The 15,786-nt window shown below is 44.3% G+C and overlaps 1 protein-coding gene across 5 annotated transcripts; it reads left to right on the top strand.

Annotated features, from left to right (window-relative positions):
- The first annotated feature begins 735 nt into the window (after positions 1–735).
- Positions 736–15,471, top strand: LOC121097719 (AKT interacting protein). 5 transcript variants are annotated; one of them, XM_040614945.1, is made up of 10 exons: positions 736–816; positions 5,320–5,435; positions 6,730–6,935; positions 8,921–8,985; positions 9,081–9,181; positions 10,477–10,565; positions 10,643–10,741; positions 10,959–11,066; positions 11,746–11,806; positions 14,550–15,471. In XM_040614945.1, the coding sequence occupies exons 1-10, from the start codon at positions 807–809 to the stop codon at positions 14,655–14,657; spliced, it is 963 nt and encodes a 320-aa protein (XP_040470879.1). In that variant the 5' UTR covers positions 736–806; the 3' UTR covers positions 14,658–15,471. The 5 variants fall into 5 exon arrangements, with proteins under 5 accessions (XP_040470879.1, XP_040470878.1, XP_040470880.1 ...); XM_040614944.1 differs by having other exon boundaries at positions 14,547–15,471; XM_040614946.1 differs by lacking the exon at positions 736–816 and adding an exon at positions 824–922 and having other exon boundaries at positions 14,547–15,471.
- Positions 15,472–15,786: the final 315 nt, after the last annotated feature.

Here is a 15,786-nt window from a genome sequence, read left to right as displayed (position 1 = left end):
TATGTGTATGTCCGTGTCTGTGTAGTGAAGTTAACACTGTGTGTATGTACACCTCTCAGCGGCAGTATCGGAAGCTGATCTGTAGTATTAAATTAAAGGAGGGAAAAATCCAGCTGAACTGTCGGGTGCCACGCCGGTTTCAGAACCCTGCCGACATCGTGGCGAAGGTCTGTGGCTGAGGGAGGCGGCGCGGGTGCGAGGCGGCAGCGCCCGTGTTATGTGAGGGGGCGCCGCCCGGCAGCTCCCTCAGCGGCCCCGGCAGCTCCCTCAGCGGCTCCCGCTGCCCTGCGGCTCACGGGCCCCGCCGCGCCCCGCTCGCCGCCTTTTCTCCGCACTCGTAACTCCGGCGGCGGCGACCCTGCCCCGGCCGCGACCCGAGAGGCGCCGTCCGGCAGCGACCGAGCTCGCCTCAGCCCGCGCCCCCAGGCAGCTGCGGACCGGCCGCAGGCTAATGGCCGCCCCGGCCCGAAGCCAATGGCGCGTCTCCCCGCTCCCGCCGCCGGCCAATGGGAGACGCTCGTTTCTCTAAGCTCCGGCCCCGGCGCTCTCCTCCCGCTGAGAGAGTGGCAGGTGCGTCACCGCCGGCCCGCCCGCCCCAGACGGACAGGCACCCGGGCCACTCCGCAGCCGCAGGGCGGCGCCCTCGGCGGCCGCACGCCCCGCGCCCTGACAGGAGAGGCGCCGGCCTTCTTGCGCCGCAGAAAGGACTGTGCCTGTGATTGGCTGGATTTCTCCCCGCGCCCCGCCCCGCGGAGCCTTCCCGGAAGAACCGGGCGATGATTGGCTGAGGGGAAGGCCGGGTCCGGATGTGCGATGGTGAGGGGCGGGCTTTAAATGGGGCAGTGGCGGGGGTAGAGGGGAGCGGCGGCGGCGGCGGGGCCTGGGCCGCGCGTGCAGCGGAGCGGCGGGAGCCTCGGCGCGGGTGAGCGAGCGGCAGCGCGGGGACCGGCCCGCCCCTCCCGGGCGCGGCGGTGGTGGCGGGGAGCCGGTGCCCGCCGGCGCGGGAGGGCAGCGGACAGCTCCGGCCGCGGGTCGTCGGTGCGCCCCGCGGGGCCGTCACCTGTCGCCGTGAGGAGCCGGGTGGCGCCCGCTCGTTCGCCCCGTGAGGGGCTGCCACCGCCGCGCTGGGTGTCCGCCGGCCCGGGCTGCCCGCTCCCCCGGAGGGGCACCGGTGCTCTGTGAGGCACCCCCGGCCCTTCCCGCCGGGGCCCGGCAGCGGGGCCGGGCCTCCCTCCCCGCCCTGGTGAGTGGCGTCGCTGTGCGGGGCCAGGCGCAGCCCGGGCCTCGGTCGGGAGTCCCGCCGCGGGCGGGCAGAGACTTGGCCCGTCTCGGGCCTTCGCAGGTGTTTCTATTTATTTTTATTTTCTCTTTCTCCTGTGACCCACCGGGCCCCCAGCTGACAGTCCCCTCCGGGTGCCCAGCTGCCCGCTGGAGCTTGGCAGGTGCCTTTCGGGCTGTCAGCCCGTGTATAGGGGCCGGTGCCGATCTCGTTGGGAGGCGCGTTAGAAGATGAAGCCGTAGCAGCAGGTGTTGGCCTGAAAGGTGTAATCCACCTGCGGGGGAAGGGTTGGCGAACAGGCCCAACTGGTCAGCATGCCTGTTCCTTCAGCGACTCCCCTGTTGGCCAGCGGGTTAAGGGGTGGGCTAGCCAAGTCCTTGGGCCCTAAGAAGATCGGGGGTAGGTGTGCTGAGGAGAAATAAGTTCTGGCGTAAACTGGCAGTTACAGTTGCTGGACAACCATGCAGTAGTGTTGTAATCAACACGTATTGTTCTCTAGTGCTCTGCCTAGTCAGCTCTGTTTATTCTCAGGTGTACAGGTGGTTCCCTTTCCTTCTAGGTAGGGAATAAAATGCATCAAAACACATGCATAGAAATATACCTCTATTATAGATTTGTCCATATGTGTTTCTTTTTCTTGAGGAATTGTTTGTTTCCAGAAAATACTTAAGTACTCCGTTCCAGGCAGATAGAGTTTTTGTTGAATTGACTTAGTGTTGTATTTAATCTGATGACAGTGGAAAAATATGACACATGATACGGTGGTAGGTACAAATCATAGAATTAACCTTTAGTGAGAATAACTACTGTAGAGGAAAAAAAAAAAAGGTGCAGAACCCAAGTACTTAAAATTTTGGTTTTCATCAGTGGTAAGTTTGGTTTTTGACGTGTCAGAGTGGTGATGAAGCGCTGCATGAGTTTACACTTGCTGTGACTGCCCTCATAGACTGTGTACCTCAGTGCTGGTGAACATCAACAGGGGCTGTGCCTGGCAGCAGGGGGCTTTATTGGCCCGGGTGCGATAGGACCTTAGTAACGCAGTTCTGTGTAGAAGTTGGAAGGCTGTTCCACGAAGCAGCGTTTGAAATAATGTTTCTTCACAAGTTTGTGTTGTGCCTTTTTTTAGTTGCAGCAGAGAAAAAGATATCTATAAAAAGCCCATGGGAGGATGACTGGTTAGGAGGGTTGTTGTTACTTTCTATTCTTGAGCTAGTGGAAATTAGTGGAGTATTACTGAGTGGTACTGTTAAGCCTTTTCTTAGATGAGGCACTGTGAATGATGACTGTAAAGGGAGACAGGGTGACGATTTTTAATGTATTTATTCCCTTTTCATAAAATGAGGAGAGTGTATAGGCGTTTTTGGGAAGGTTGATGGTTTTGGTAGTTACAGTACCATAAGATGCTGTAATGGTAAAATGCTCTAGCCCCGTGTAAGACTGAATGACTAGGCTGCCTAGAAATTGCACATAATGACATTGGGACTTCGCTCTCTGTCTGCTGCAGACCTTTGACATAGAGAGAGCTAGGATAAACAAACTAACTTAAATGTGCTGTTAGTAGACTTTTTTTCCTCATTATTCTCCTGATCAGTGTGGGGTAGTAAATTGTGAGGTGAAGCCACTAGAGAACATGAACAGTTGCAGGTAAGTTTCCTGTACTGATGCCATTCACCAGTTCCACGTAGTGTAGCTGGAAGGAGTGAGTGTGACTAGAAATAAACTCCAAAAAGTCTTGAAAGGCTTTTTAAATGACCCTTCTCTGGGAAGCTGGTACTCTAAGGTTATTAGTTCTTAATCGTAAATGGTGTTTTAACAGGTAAATGAGACTGGAGACAGTTTAACAATAAGTTTAGGACAACATCATGCATGACTTTTTACTAGCAAGCAACTGGATAAAAGATCTCTGTACGGGATAGTCTCTGGGAGTTCTTTTGTAGTTTAGCGAGAGCTAAAGTAGTGTTTGATATGGAGATATAAACTGCTCTTAATAGCCTGTAAATTGGCATCTCCGTAGTGAAAAGCTTTTCAACAAAGCTGGAAGTCTGCTGAGGTGCATACTTTCTGAAAGGTGGAGTCAGTGACTGAACTCCTCTAGCACCAATTATCAAGCTTCTAGATCAGTTCCTTGTTTTACTGGTAATAGGTTAGGCTGTTTTTTATGTACATGCATCATTCTTTGTACTGCCTAACTCCTGTATTTCATATCTCTGCTTCAGGAATAATGCAATTTATATTACCTAGTCTTAAAAAGCCACTAGGCTTAAATAAACAAAGAAAAAAAAATCCAAACCCATAATCACTCTAGATTCCAGCTAATTGTCTTCCAGCCTGTACCTCAGCTTCCAGCACTTTTCTGTCTTGTCGAAGCCTTAGCACTCGGGTGCTCTCTTTGTGCGTCAGTTCCTCCACCCTCTGGTTACACTGAAGTTTCCCAAGAAAATATCTTGTACCTTCTTAGCCCAGCGTCTTGCTCTCTTATTTAGTCTGGCTGGATTTCATGGAAGAGAAAAGGCCGTTGGCATAGCCCTGTGGCCTGGCTCAGCTTTCCACATAGGGGATGGGGAAAATTGAAAACATTTTCTTCCTGCTATCATAGGGCATGCCTCAGTGCAGTAGCCATCTCTTGACTTTGTTTTCAGTGGCTTGGCGTGATGAGAGACTCTCTCTGGCTGCTGAAGAGAAAAAGTATCTGAAGGAATCATGTGGAATGTTTGAGATGATTTTAGGGTGGGGTAATTTAATTTTCGTCACTTTTCTGAATGAGGCTTGCATTTTTTGAATGCTTGGCTGCTGTATAGTCTAGAAGGATACCTTCAATTTGCTATCGGTCATCCTTTTAAAAAATTATTATTGCTAGACTTGCTTTGGATAAATTGTCTGGCTTATTTATTTATTTTTTAACAGGATTGACTTACTTTCCTTTCAGAAAGGTTTTTGATCTCAATGTCACCATGTTTTCTAAACTAATCACAGCAATGGGTGAACAGGTAGTGCCGTTTACTGCAGAAAAACTTAGTGTTGACCACAATAGCCTGTGCTGTTCTCTCTCTCATCCTGTGAATTGCCTTCATCAATGTTGTACAACCTCCTGTTAAAGAAATTGAATGAAGTGGATTGTCTCAAAACCTTAGTTAATGTAGCCAGAAATGGGGGTTGGGGAGTGGCCCTTAGGGAGGGGAAGGGAAACTAAGAGAACCGGAGAAGAAAGAGTGGAGGAAATGGGCTATGCCAGACAAGAGGTGCTGTAGTCGAGAGTTCTTGCACAAACAATAGCAAGACTTTTGGGGGGGAAGAGTAAACCAAGGATGTATTCAGTAGGTGACACACTGAAACTCCAAATACTGCTGAAGTCCTTGTTACTGAACTGCTGATAGGAAGAGCTCTAAGCTGTAGTGTCTGTAGTGAAACCATTAAATAAGCTCCAGAGAAGCTTCTGTGTTCTGTGGCTTTGTCTATTCCTGGTGGTGTTCCAATGCAGATGAAAACAAAATGACGCATCCGTGATGCAAACTCAATGGGAGGATCATCTCTTTCACCGGGAATGACAGAGGGTTTTTTTTTCAAACTGGAGCACTTCAGAACTTTCAGAGTCAGCAGCATATGCGAGGGGCAGCACTTAACTGTGCTCCAGGAGTCAGACACTGTGGTACTGTCTGGTGCTGGACTGAGAAGGTGAAGTGATAACTTCATATTTCTCTGTGTAGAGGATCTTCCCTGAGTGTGGTGAGCCAACAGATGGTTTTGGTTTTTTCCAGTTAGCAAGACAAAACATGGAATGCAGAATGTAGAGTCTCTTTCTAGCAGAAAGAAGGCAGGGATTCATGTGCAAAAATGGTTTCATAGACCACTGTAATATTGTCCTGGAGTCTAATACATAATACAGCTTTGGCAATTTTAACTGTTGACAGTTTTAACTACAATAAACTTTCTTCTGAAGTGACAGAAATGTCAGCCTGGTTGCAGAACTGGATCTGAATCCTATTTATATATTTAGTCCTGTTTATCTGTTATAAATGCTTATGTATTGTGTCTATTTTTAGGGTGTAAAACAGAGGGACCCGAGGACTCTCTGAAGACACTGAGAAGTTGCAGGCCTTTGTTTGGAATACACGTTATGAACCCTTTCTGGAGCATGTCTACGAGTTCTGTGCGCAAGGTATTTAATGGATGGATGCCGTAAGGTGTTAACGTGCTTTGAGGGGTGGTAGCCATTCTGGGAAAGACCATCAGATGATCTATAAATGAAGTTGGAGTGTGCCGTTTATCCCAAGAACTGTGAATCATCTTCAATAAAAGTGTAAGCTAGCTTTGAGCTGTGTTACCTGCAATGTACCTGTGGATGGAGTCTACTCTGGAATTTGTTGATTATTTTTTTTTCTTACCTGAAGTAGGAAAAATGAAACCACCTTGTTCAGATGGTTGCAATGCTGGTTTCTTAGGACATTTGTTTACTGTTGTGTAGAGCTCAGCCAGGTACTGCGTGTGGAGGGAGTGTTGACAAAACTGTGCCTCCATAATGCTATTGCTTCTGTAGATTGTAGCAGTGATAAAAGCGTCATAGTTCTAGGGTTAATCACTTCCTAGGTATTCGGTGCTAGGGCCAGTTAGATAACTTCGATGGTGCTTGTGACACAGGTAGTATTTTCTAGTCCATGTCTCGAGTGCTTCAAAACACTGTAGCTTAAATTATGCCTCTAGACGCCACAGCTAGCCTAATCGCAAGTCTGCAGCCTGCAGGTTTGTCCTGGCAACCTATAGAATGTACATAGTACGGTGTTTGCTAGCAGTGACCAATTAAGTCAAAAAGTTTTCTGGGTTTTTCTTTTCTTTTTTGATAGTTTTGCTCCAGGAACATTTTTATGCTTATGTAGTCTTCTATTTAAACTTGGTATCACTGTCAAATGGTGATTCTCTCACGGTGGGAGTGGGCTGTATGATCAGTTCCAAGTGGGATGCTGGTGTCTTAAGCACAGGCAGGAAGTGCGATAACGTGAAATTTTCTGTAGGAAGTTCTTATTTCATCTCGGCTTTACTGTGCTACTTTTAAGGACTCTTTGAAGTCTAGAACACGAGGATCCTTGTCAGTAGAAATGATTTATCTTGATGCACTGTATGCTAGAAATAGATTGACTTCTAAGCTGATGTTACATGCTATCTGGTTCCAGTTTCTAAATAAATGTAAGCCTCCTTAAGTATTTGTCCTAATCTGCAGATTTCCTATCCAGCATTGATTACTTTTGTACTTGTAGGCTAGGTTTGACTGAATAAAAGTCTGTTTAAAAACAAAATCCAGAGACACCCCTGCAGCAATAGAACACTGAAACACAAGATACGTTGGCCAAGCTTGTAATGAGCAAAGTTGGGTTTAAACCTGTGTTAAAATAATGCTCATATCTTAAATGCTTATGAGATGCGGTCTGTAATTTCATGGTTCTCTTTTAATCTAACAGAGACCTGATGCTGAAGAGAAAACTTTGAGTGGAGAGCTGCGAACCAGTCCTCTACGAGCCTCTGCAAAGAAACAGTTGCCTTCTATTCCAAAGAATGCTGTGCCAATAACCAAGCCTGCTTCACCTGCCACGTCATCCCAGTCGACAAATGGAACACATGCTTCTTATGGGCCTTTTTATTTGGAGTATTCCCTCCTTGCAGAATTGTAGGTTTTCACTTTTTTTCCTCTTTCTTTTTAGGTCACTGGGCTTATGCTTCAGTGGAGAAAAAACTAATTCTTGTGTGGTGTCTCTCCATAGTCCTTGGAGTAAAACTGAAGTTCCACAAAAGTCTTCTGGAGCAGCAGTCTCAATCTCTTGAGGTAGAAGGAGAGAGGAAAAGAGATGAGATTTTCAGGAGTGCGTTTAGATGTGGTTTTCTTAGTCACTGTATTGCTCAGCCTTGAAGTGAACACATTTTGGGTTTAGGAATCCTGACCAGGTATCCTAATAGCTTTTTGGTCAGAAATACCAAATTTTTGAAACAAATATTTAAAATAGTAGCGAGCAGATGTCTGGTGGGATGATGGTTATGAATATATGGTACTGTCTTAATGGAGTTAGGATGTGGGAGCTTCCTTTGGTTGTTACATGGAACGCTTGAACACCGCCTGATACAGCTTAAGCGGATATTAGAAAGACTATATTCTTTCCTGTCTACCAGTGATATTTTACATGAAACTTATGAGGGAGGAGCTAGTGTGATTTTAAATGGCTTTCTTTGGATCAGTTGCATTTGATCCAATCTAGTGGTTTGTAGAGTGCTGTGGGAGCATACAGATCTGTCTGCAAAACTTTCTAGTTATATAAAGTTACATAAACTGTTTTGTGCTACAAAGCTGAAGGGACTTCCTCTGTAATAGACATGCTGGATTCTCAAGTATGTAGTGCTTTTTGGAACGAAATCCCTGGAGTCCTTATGCAACACTCTGTTTTTGCGTTTAACCATTCAGCTGAAAGTGAGAACTCTCAAAACAATAATTTATTTTTTTTCAGGGAACTGACACAGACTTCTTAGTCCAAGAAAGATGTTTTTCTTCTGTAGCATGCGAAAATATGTTGTTACCCTACTGTAAACTCCTCTAGTTTAACAGATTCATTATTAGAAAATAGTAATGAATATTATGGCAATTGTAAGTAGAGAACTGTGTTAATACTTTGCTTGAAGATTATTGTGTATTTGCGCAGGCATGTGGAATTCAGTGTAATGGACCTGTATGCCAAGTAACTGGAAAACCTACAAAGTGAATAATTTTGTTTATCGCTTATAGTGTTCAATAGTGTCTGCATACCATACAGCTACAGCTGGTTAAACTTACTAGGAACTTCTTGTGCTCATTGGTTTGAAAAATGGGGAAAGTAGCACATTTTGCCCCAGTAGCACTGTTAATTATCAGTGGACTTACCTAAAAGGCAAAGGGCGAGGTAGAAACTGTTTTCATAGTGCACCAGTCACTGATGGCTGAAGGTTGTGACTGCATTATCAGTGCAAGAAGTGAAATGGCAAATAAGTGCAAGTTTGAGAAAATGGCTTGGTCCATCCTGTTAATGAGATGCCTGAGGTTGCTCGATCCGGATCCGTAATATACCTTGCTACTTCACTGTCCTTTTTATTCTCTGTTACTGTGTTTTGTCAGTTGCCAGTGTAATTTGTTTGACCTGCAGCATAATCTCATCTGAAACTGAAAGACTGCTTGTTTAAAATTGAAGTTAAAGTTTGGTCACGTTCCAGAATTAACTACAACTGACTGCAGATCCGCTTTCAAAATTAGTTACATTTCTTTTTTCCTTCTTTACTTTGAAACTGAGGATTCAGTAGAAAAGTGGAAATTTTGATACTGACATGAACTAAATGGGTTGACTGGGGAAGAATTTATTTCTACTTCTCTACTTACAGTTTTATCAGGAGAAAAAATGTTTCATGTTAGTAACTCTAAGCGGAGGGGTGGGAACAGCAAGAGTAAAAGAATACGCTTTCGCTGGTTTTCTTCAGTCTCCTTCTGTGAGCAATCTGCCCTTGGCAATTGAGTGTAAGTTTGTGGAAGAAGTCCCCAGTTAAGCTATTGTTAGTAAGTTCTGGGTTTACTGTTGTCAGCTTGCTGTAGGCTTAGTGTTGTTGTGGGGCTATTCTAAATACTGGTTTTAATTGCAGTACCTTGGTTGTAAAGCAGAAATTGCCAGGTGTCTACGTGCAGCCCTCTTACCGATCAGCGTTAAGTAAGTTTAAACTTAACTTTTAAGATTTTTATGTATGTAGATTTTTTTTTTGGTAAAAAAATCTTTCACTCAAGCAAACTTTTTTTCCCTTGCAGTGTGGTTTGGTGTAATATTCATAAGACATGGGCTCTACCAGGATGGTGTGTTTAAGTTTACTGTTTATATTCCTGATAATTACCCAGATGGAGACTGCCCGGTAAGTGGTTATGTGTGTCTTGGGTTTTTCTTTTTTTCTGGTGTTTTAGATATGACTTTCTGTTAAAGCTGATACACTGACTAGCTTCTCGTTTCCTTGAACTAAGTTTATTCAGTTGGCTGCACTCATTTGTGATACCTTATACATATTTCCTAATATCTGTGGAGGAATCCTGTTACTCTGATTACTGAGACTGGTGTGGAGTGAACTTCCTGAGGTTAGATGCATTAGAGTATTAAGTAATCAACCAGTTCTTTACCTCAACTCTTGATCTGCTACTTCCTCAGCAAGGTGGTCAGTGCTGAAACACTTGAAGAAGTATCTGAATTCTGAGTAGTGATAGAATGGAACATAAAATCTGGGCACGCCGGCTGTAGTGCTGAAGGATTTTTTGCCTGTTTGTCTTCTAAATTACGTTGAAACAAAGAACTAAAAAAACTTGAGGATAATGTTGGTGAAACAAAGGGAGAAGGAGATAGATGGTGTGGTGTTACTTTCTATCTCTGCTTTCTCTTTTTTCTCTAAGGAAAAGTATCTAGAGTTATTACATCAGTTAAAAAATAAAAATAAAATAATATTGTGGCAATCTGACTCTCCAGAGCAGAGCAGCTGGCTCCCTTGGCCAAATTCCTTTAAGGGGAGGATGGGGAGATGTGTGTGTAACTGCTGTAGCTGAGAACAAGTTGCTATGTCAGGAAGCTGTCTGCGTGGTGTCAAGTTTTGTGTAAAGCTATCATCTTTAAAAGGACAGAACTAGTAGGAAACAGTTTTTCTTTTGAAGATTAGACTTTAGTACTTCTGGTACAGCCATCATTCTCCTGCTGGAATAGGGCTTTAAAGCCTTCCTGTCTAAACTAAGTTTTCTTTTGGGAGAATGCACGGACACGAGAGGAAGCTAGCTGTACGGAACTGAAGACACTGCGATGTCACTGCGCAGTTTACTTGCAAATGCGTAGGATAAAAAAAGTATTGATTGTAGCTCAAGTATGTAAAAAGCTTTCAGTCACAAATAGCTAAACCAGAAAAACTCCTTTGATCTTATCTCATATTATTACCTGTGTTGGCACCAGTGCCTGTGCAGTTAGCTGGATTAGTTTCCTGATTTGGTGATAAGCATGTGAGAGAGGACAAGACCCTGCATGTAACATGGGTGTGTTGGGTTACAGTTTCACAGTTGGTATAAATCACTTCAGGTTGCTTTCTTTTCACACAGAAACAATTAGTATTTGGAAGCAACATCTGACTGACCTTCACCCAGTGATTTTAGCATAATAAATTACTTTTTTCTAATGCAGCGCTTGGTTTTTGATCTGCCCGTCTTCCATCCGCTAGTAGATCCTTTATCTGGTGAACTGGATGTGAAAAGAGCATTTGCAAAATGGAGGTTAGTGGTAACATATTGATGTATAATTGGAAAGAAGTTTGTTCTATTCTTCATTGCGTGTTTTTTTTTCTTTTTAGGCGAAATCATAATCACATTTGGCAAGTGTTAATGTATGCTCGCAGAGTCTTCTACAAGATTGATACAACTAGTCCTCAGAATCCTGAGGCTGCAGTGCTGTAAGTATCTTCAGTGCATACAGACATGGTCTCTTTAAAGATTTTTGCATAGACTTGCAGAAACAAGAGGTTTATTAAATAGCTTATGAGTTCGTGGTCTCTACCTCAACAGTTGGTTGCACTAGGAACTCAAGTTGAGGCTTTGACAAGCCTATCTGTGCTTCTAGAGCAAACCTGTGCCTCCTTGCAAATACTTAACGTTGCTTCTCTCTTGCAGGTATGAAAAAGATATTCAACTGTTCAAAAGTAAAGTGGTGGACAGTGTCAAACTATGCAGCAGTCATTTATTTGATCAGCCCAAAATAGAGGATCCCTATGCAATCATGTAAGTCCCGTGAGCGAATTCACCATGCCCTAATGGTTCAACAACAGCTTTTGGTATAGTTGTTGGTTTGAAGCCTTTTTCTGCCAAGTTCTGACCTGTTTTTTCATACATGTATAGCAATATTTTGAATACTCCTACCCTCATTTCTGTCTGTTTTGAGTTGAGTGAATCTTAAATGTAATCAGATGCTTGTGTTTGCTGTTTTTTTTCACTAAGCAACCAAGACTTAAACTGTCAACTAACCCCCAAACAACAACAACAAAAAAGCCCGGAACACCCCACCTCTCTTGGAGGTACCCATGGAGTAAATGCTGCTTTTGGGCTTTCCTGAACTCTCTTTGCATTACTGTGGCTTCGGTCATACTTTTTAAATACTTCTGACCTTGACTGCATGGGGGATGGAGCAGTCAGCTCCATGGTGAATATGAGTCGTATTTCACATAGCACCTGCTGAATTGCTGGTTCTCATTGCAAACAAGAACTAAAACCTAAATACTTTTTGTTGTAAAGATCCATGACAATGTAAATTGAATTCTTAAGTGTATGTTTTAATACTGAAAACTCAGACCTGTAGTTTACTTGAAATTCAGCAAACTAACCCAAGGGAAACTTCTGCTTTCTACATGATGCTGCAGTTTGCAAAAATACAAAGTGAGAGATAACTCTACTTTCTCCATAGTTTTTCTCCGTGGAATCCAGCTATACATGATGAAGCTAGAGAGAAGATGTTGACTCAGAAGGTATGCGCAAGGTCGAGATCCTCACTGTAGGAAGGGTTTATTGCCTGATAAGGGAAAAAAGGTTCTCTGCCTGTTTGTGATGAATAAGTACGAGACAGACCTTACTCTGCCCCTCTTTTGGATCAGCTGGCGTGCTGGAACAGATTCAGTCTCCTAACTAAGCAGTTATGTCACTGTTCTAACTTCAGTGTGTTAAGCAGTTAATCATTTGGCTAGCTTGAAAGCTTTGTCCGTACAATTGTTGGCACACTTGGCAGATGTGTTTTGTTTAGGGATGGAAGGGAAGGAATAAGGGGAGAGAAGAGATTTGCTGACAGTCTTAACAGCTTGTCCTGCACTTGTCATGGCCATTACCGCTTCTGCATAACCTGGCAGCCCCCAGCTTCTTTGTTCTCTTCTGCTGTGAGATCTTTCACAACTGAACCGGAGCACAAGCAGAGTACCTTGCTCACTTCTCCAATGCTACTGATGTCTAATGAAGACGTCGGCTAATTGAAGGGTGCTTAGAGTTACTACTGACACAAAACACTCTTACTGACACAGCAAGGATGTGTTGGTTCGTACAGCTTTCACCTGAGCAACACCTTTGCTGTTGGGGGGTGGGGTGGTTGTTGTTGGGTTTTTTTCTTGAAATTATTTCTTTGCCCTTGACAAGAGCTGTCACACCAACTCTGAGCCTGCACTGAGTGGCATGACAAGCCACTCCACTTGCAGTGCCTAAAGATTCTGAAATTGTGGCTGGTACCTTTGCCTGACATGCAAGGAAATGCCCTCTACGTGGTTTAGTTAGTGACTTGGGCTCCTTGCTCTAGAGCTGTGGTGTGGTTTGATGCTTTCTTTTTTTTATTAATTGTTTGGGTGGTTTTTTTGTTAGTCCAAACCTCAGTCTTCCTTGCTGCAAGCTTTTAACTCGTGGTTTTGCATGTCTTCTGGCATGGATGAGATTTTTACATTTATTTTAATAAAACGTGCTGCTCATAAACTCAGTGTAGCAATGTTCCCAACTGCCAGAGTCAGAGCTAGAGGTGAGGCGGCCTTTTTCCAGCCTTAGAGTGCACAGAAAAACATTTTGATCAGGTTCTTGACGTTCTTACAATAACTTTAAGAAATCCTTTTGACTTCTCCCCCCTTCCTCTTCTCCTCCATTCTCTACCTCCTTCTTACCTTTCAAATCAAAGACCTAAAGAAAAAGAACAGGTTGAGGTGCTTGAAATGAAAGGGGTATGATGTCTTGGAGATTGATGGCAAACAGTGACTTTTATTTTGTCTTTTTTCTTTGGAGGTGCATGTTAATTTCTTTAAGTGAATGCTGGTGTCTTCAGGAACTATTGCACGTGTGGTACTTTAGTGCCTCAGTAGTTCGTTGGTAGCAAGAATGGCCCAACTCCTGTGCCTTAGATTTGTTCCAAAATCTCAGTGCAGCTGAGAACTTTCTCTTCCTTCCCCGTAAAAGGAAGTTTCCTAATCCTGTGTCCTGTCTGCCCCTATTGCAGCCCTGGGTCCTTGTTTATTACCTGTGTAATTCCTGTGCCTTGGGAAACGGCTGGGCTATTCTAGAGCTGTAGCCCTGGGAAGGCTGCGAGTGTCCCGGTGCCCTGCTGAGCACTTGGCTTCTGCTAGACGGTCTCCCGTGTGCAGGAGCTACTCTGCCAGGCTCAGGCTTAACTGGTCCCTCTTGTTTGCCGTTTCCTGATGTGGTATGGCAGTTGTGTCAGCATTTTTACACCTTTTCCTCAAAACGTGGGGAGGGGCAGAGGAAGTGCAGGTTCAGTTTTCTTGCTGGCTTAGTTTACTTTGTTAGGCAAAGGGCTTGCCGTAGTGTGACAAAGTCTACTCACGTAATTACCGCTTTCGAGAACTTGATGCGTCATTCCAGGTTTGCTTGTGCTCGGTATGGAGGTGCTCGGATGAGCCCATAGCAGCGTGCAGGCAGGGCTAGTTCCTGGTATGCAAAAAACACCTGCAAGCTATTCTGTTTTTGACCTGCTAGAGTATGTATCCAATTGACTCATCTTAAACTACTTTAAACCTACAGATGCTTGAAGTTGCATCTTTCTTCCTCAGCTTGAAGACTTATTTGTCTTCGAAATCTCAGTAGTCTGTCTTGAATGTTTGTTGCATTGTGTTGGGTAGGAATAGTTACTGCTGAAGCATTTAACTGCGATAAATACTCGGAAGAGCCATCCTGGGAAGGCATTTGGAAACTCCATGGTATAGCAGCTGTGTGTGTGTATATATATATACATAGCTGCTGCTTTGCCATGTTAATGTGTGTTTGGAAGCCTTCAGGGCGGTGGAGTGCTCCTCCGCAGGGTGCCCAGCGTCACAAGGTACTATGCGATGGTTCTAACTTCAGGTTAACGACAGAAGTGTTTGGATTTGGGTTGGTGCTGCTCTCTGTAGAACCGAGCAGTTGGGCAAAGAGCAGTGCAGTGGTGCTGGGCCATGGCCTTCAAGCAAGAGGCACTATTCAAAAAGTATCTTTTAATCTTCATGGTATGATAGGGCGGCAGTACAAGGACTAAGTTGGTAAAACTGTCCTGTAACATCAGGGTGTTTGTACAGACACCCCACACATTGCCAGAAATGAAAGCAGCGCTCGCTTGGCTGTTCCCCTCTGAGGAGGGGAAGCGATGCTAGCCTCTTCTATGCTTGTACGTGCCAAAGAGAAAATGGATGGGGTGGGACTTGGGGGGGTTGGGGTACCGAATGATTCTGACTGTGACTTTCTTCCACCTAGAAGAAGCCAGACGATCAGCACTGCAAAAGCATGCACGTTTCTGGCCTGTCGTGGGTAAAGCCTGGCTCCGTGCAGCCTTTCAGCAAAGAAGAGAAGACGATGCCTACTTAGCTCTTCCGGACGATGGTGCACAAAACACTTTCTGTGGGCGGAGGGAATGTAATGGAGGGAGAAACAGCGAAGCAGCAGTTTCCTTCTTGACTACGGATTAGTAAAAACAGAATGGTAGCAGTGACTCCAGTAAACCTGTTCAAGGGATTACTGACTCTTAATGTTTTACATATGCATTAGGTTTTAAAGGCTTGCCTGGAGTTTGGAAGTCTCTCGAACACTGCAGTACTTCTACCTGAAGACTGTTTAGGGTGGGTAATTCCTCAGGGCTCTGAAATGCCTGGAGGTTTTGGGTTGGTTTTTAAGCTTTTATTTTTTTCCCTCCAGGAATAGCAATTTTTTTAAAAATCTAAAATTACTGGCAGAAATATTAGTATTGGAAATATGATGCCAGAGGTAAGCTGTGTTCATGTAAACTAATATAGCAGAGTTAAACACTATATTTAATGGTTTTAAATACTTTTGGTTTCTATTGTAAATATATTAGGATTTGAAATTGTAAATAGTTGGTCCATTGACTCCATTTAGCACTTTCCAGAGATAAAGGTGGGGATGATGTATGATGTAGTATTGATTTGTAAACGGATATTGTCACTAAAGCGCACATTAGTCTGACAGGGCGAATGCAGAATGTCAGGCTTGTTAGACTTTTATTACATAAACACTAAAAATAAAGCTTTTAACGGTGGTCTCTTGAGCTAATAAAATCTTAGAAGATTTTAGATTCCCTAGGTGTCTAGGGGGGGTTACTTAGGATAGCTTGACTAATGTGTGTTAGTAGTGACATCTTAAAATAAAAAGAAACCATGATCTAGCTTTTGTCCCTCTGTTTGTCTATATTGTAGGCATTTAGCAAAGACTGGAACCGGGGTGGAAGCACCTGGCTACACGCGTACTTGCCTGCAAGTGTGTTCAGGGTGTTAGCAGCCAGCAGGACGTCAGGTGCCAAAGAGGCTGGTTAAATAGCGGTGTTCCACTCATGGGAAGATCTTTCAAAAGCGTGTGTGAGCTTGGGACAGAATCTGTTGCTTTTCACAAGAGTCTTCCTAATGTCGTAGCCTAGCATGACACCTTATTCTGCCCTAATAGGATTTTCCTATCAAAACCTGTAATGTTAACCCTTTTACAG

This window comes from Falco naumanni, chromosome 15 (genome assembly GCF_017639655.2).
Source record: "Falco naumanni isolate bFalNau1 chromosome 15, bFalNau1.pat, whole genome shotgun sequence".
NCBI classification, from domain to species: domain Eukaryota; kingdom Metazoa; phylum Chordata; class Aves; order Falconiformes; family Falconidae; genus Falco; species Falco naumanni.
This window is presented reverse-complemented; position numbering and strand designations above follow the sequence as displayed.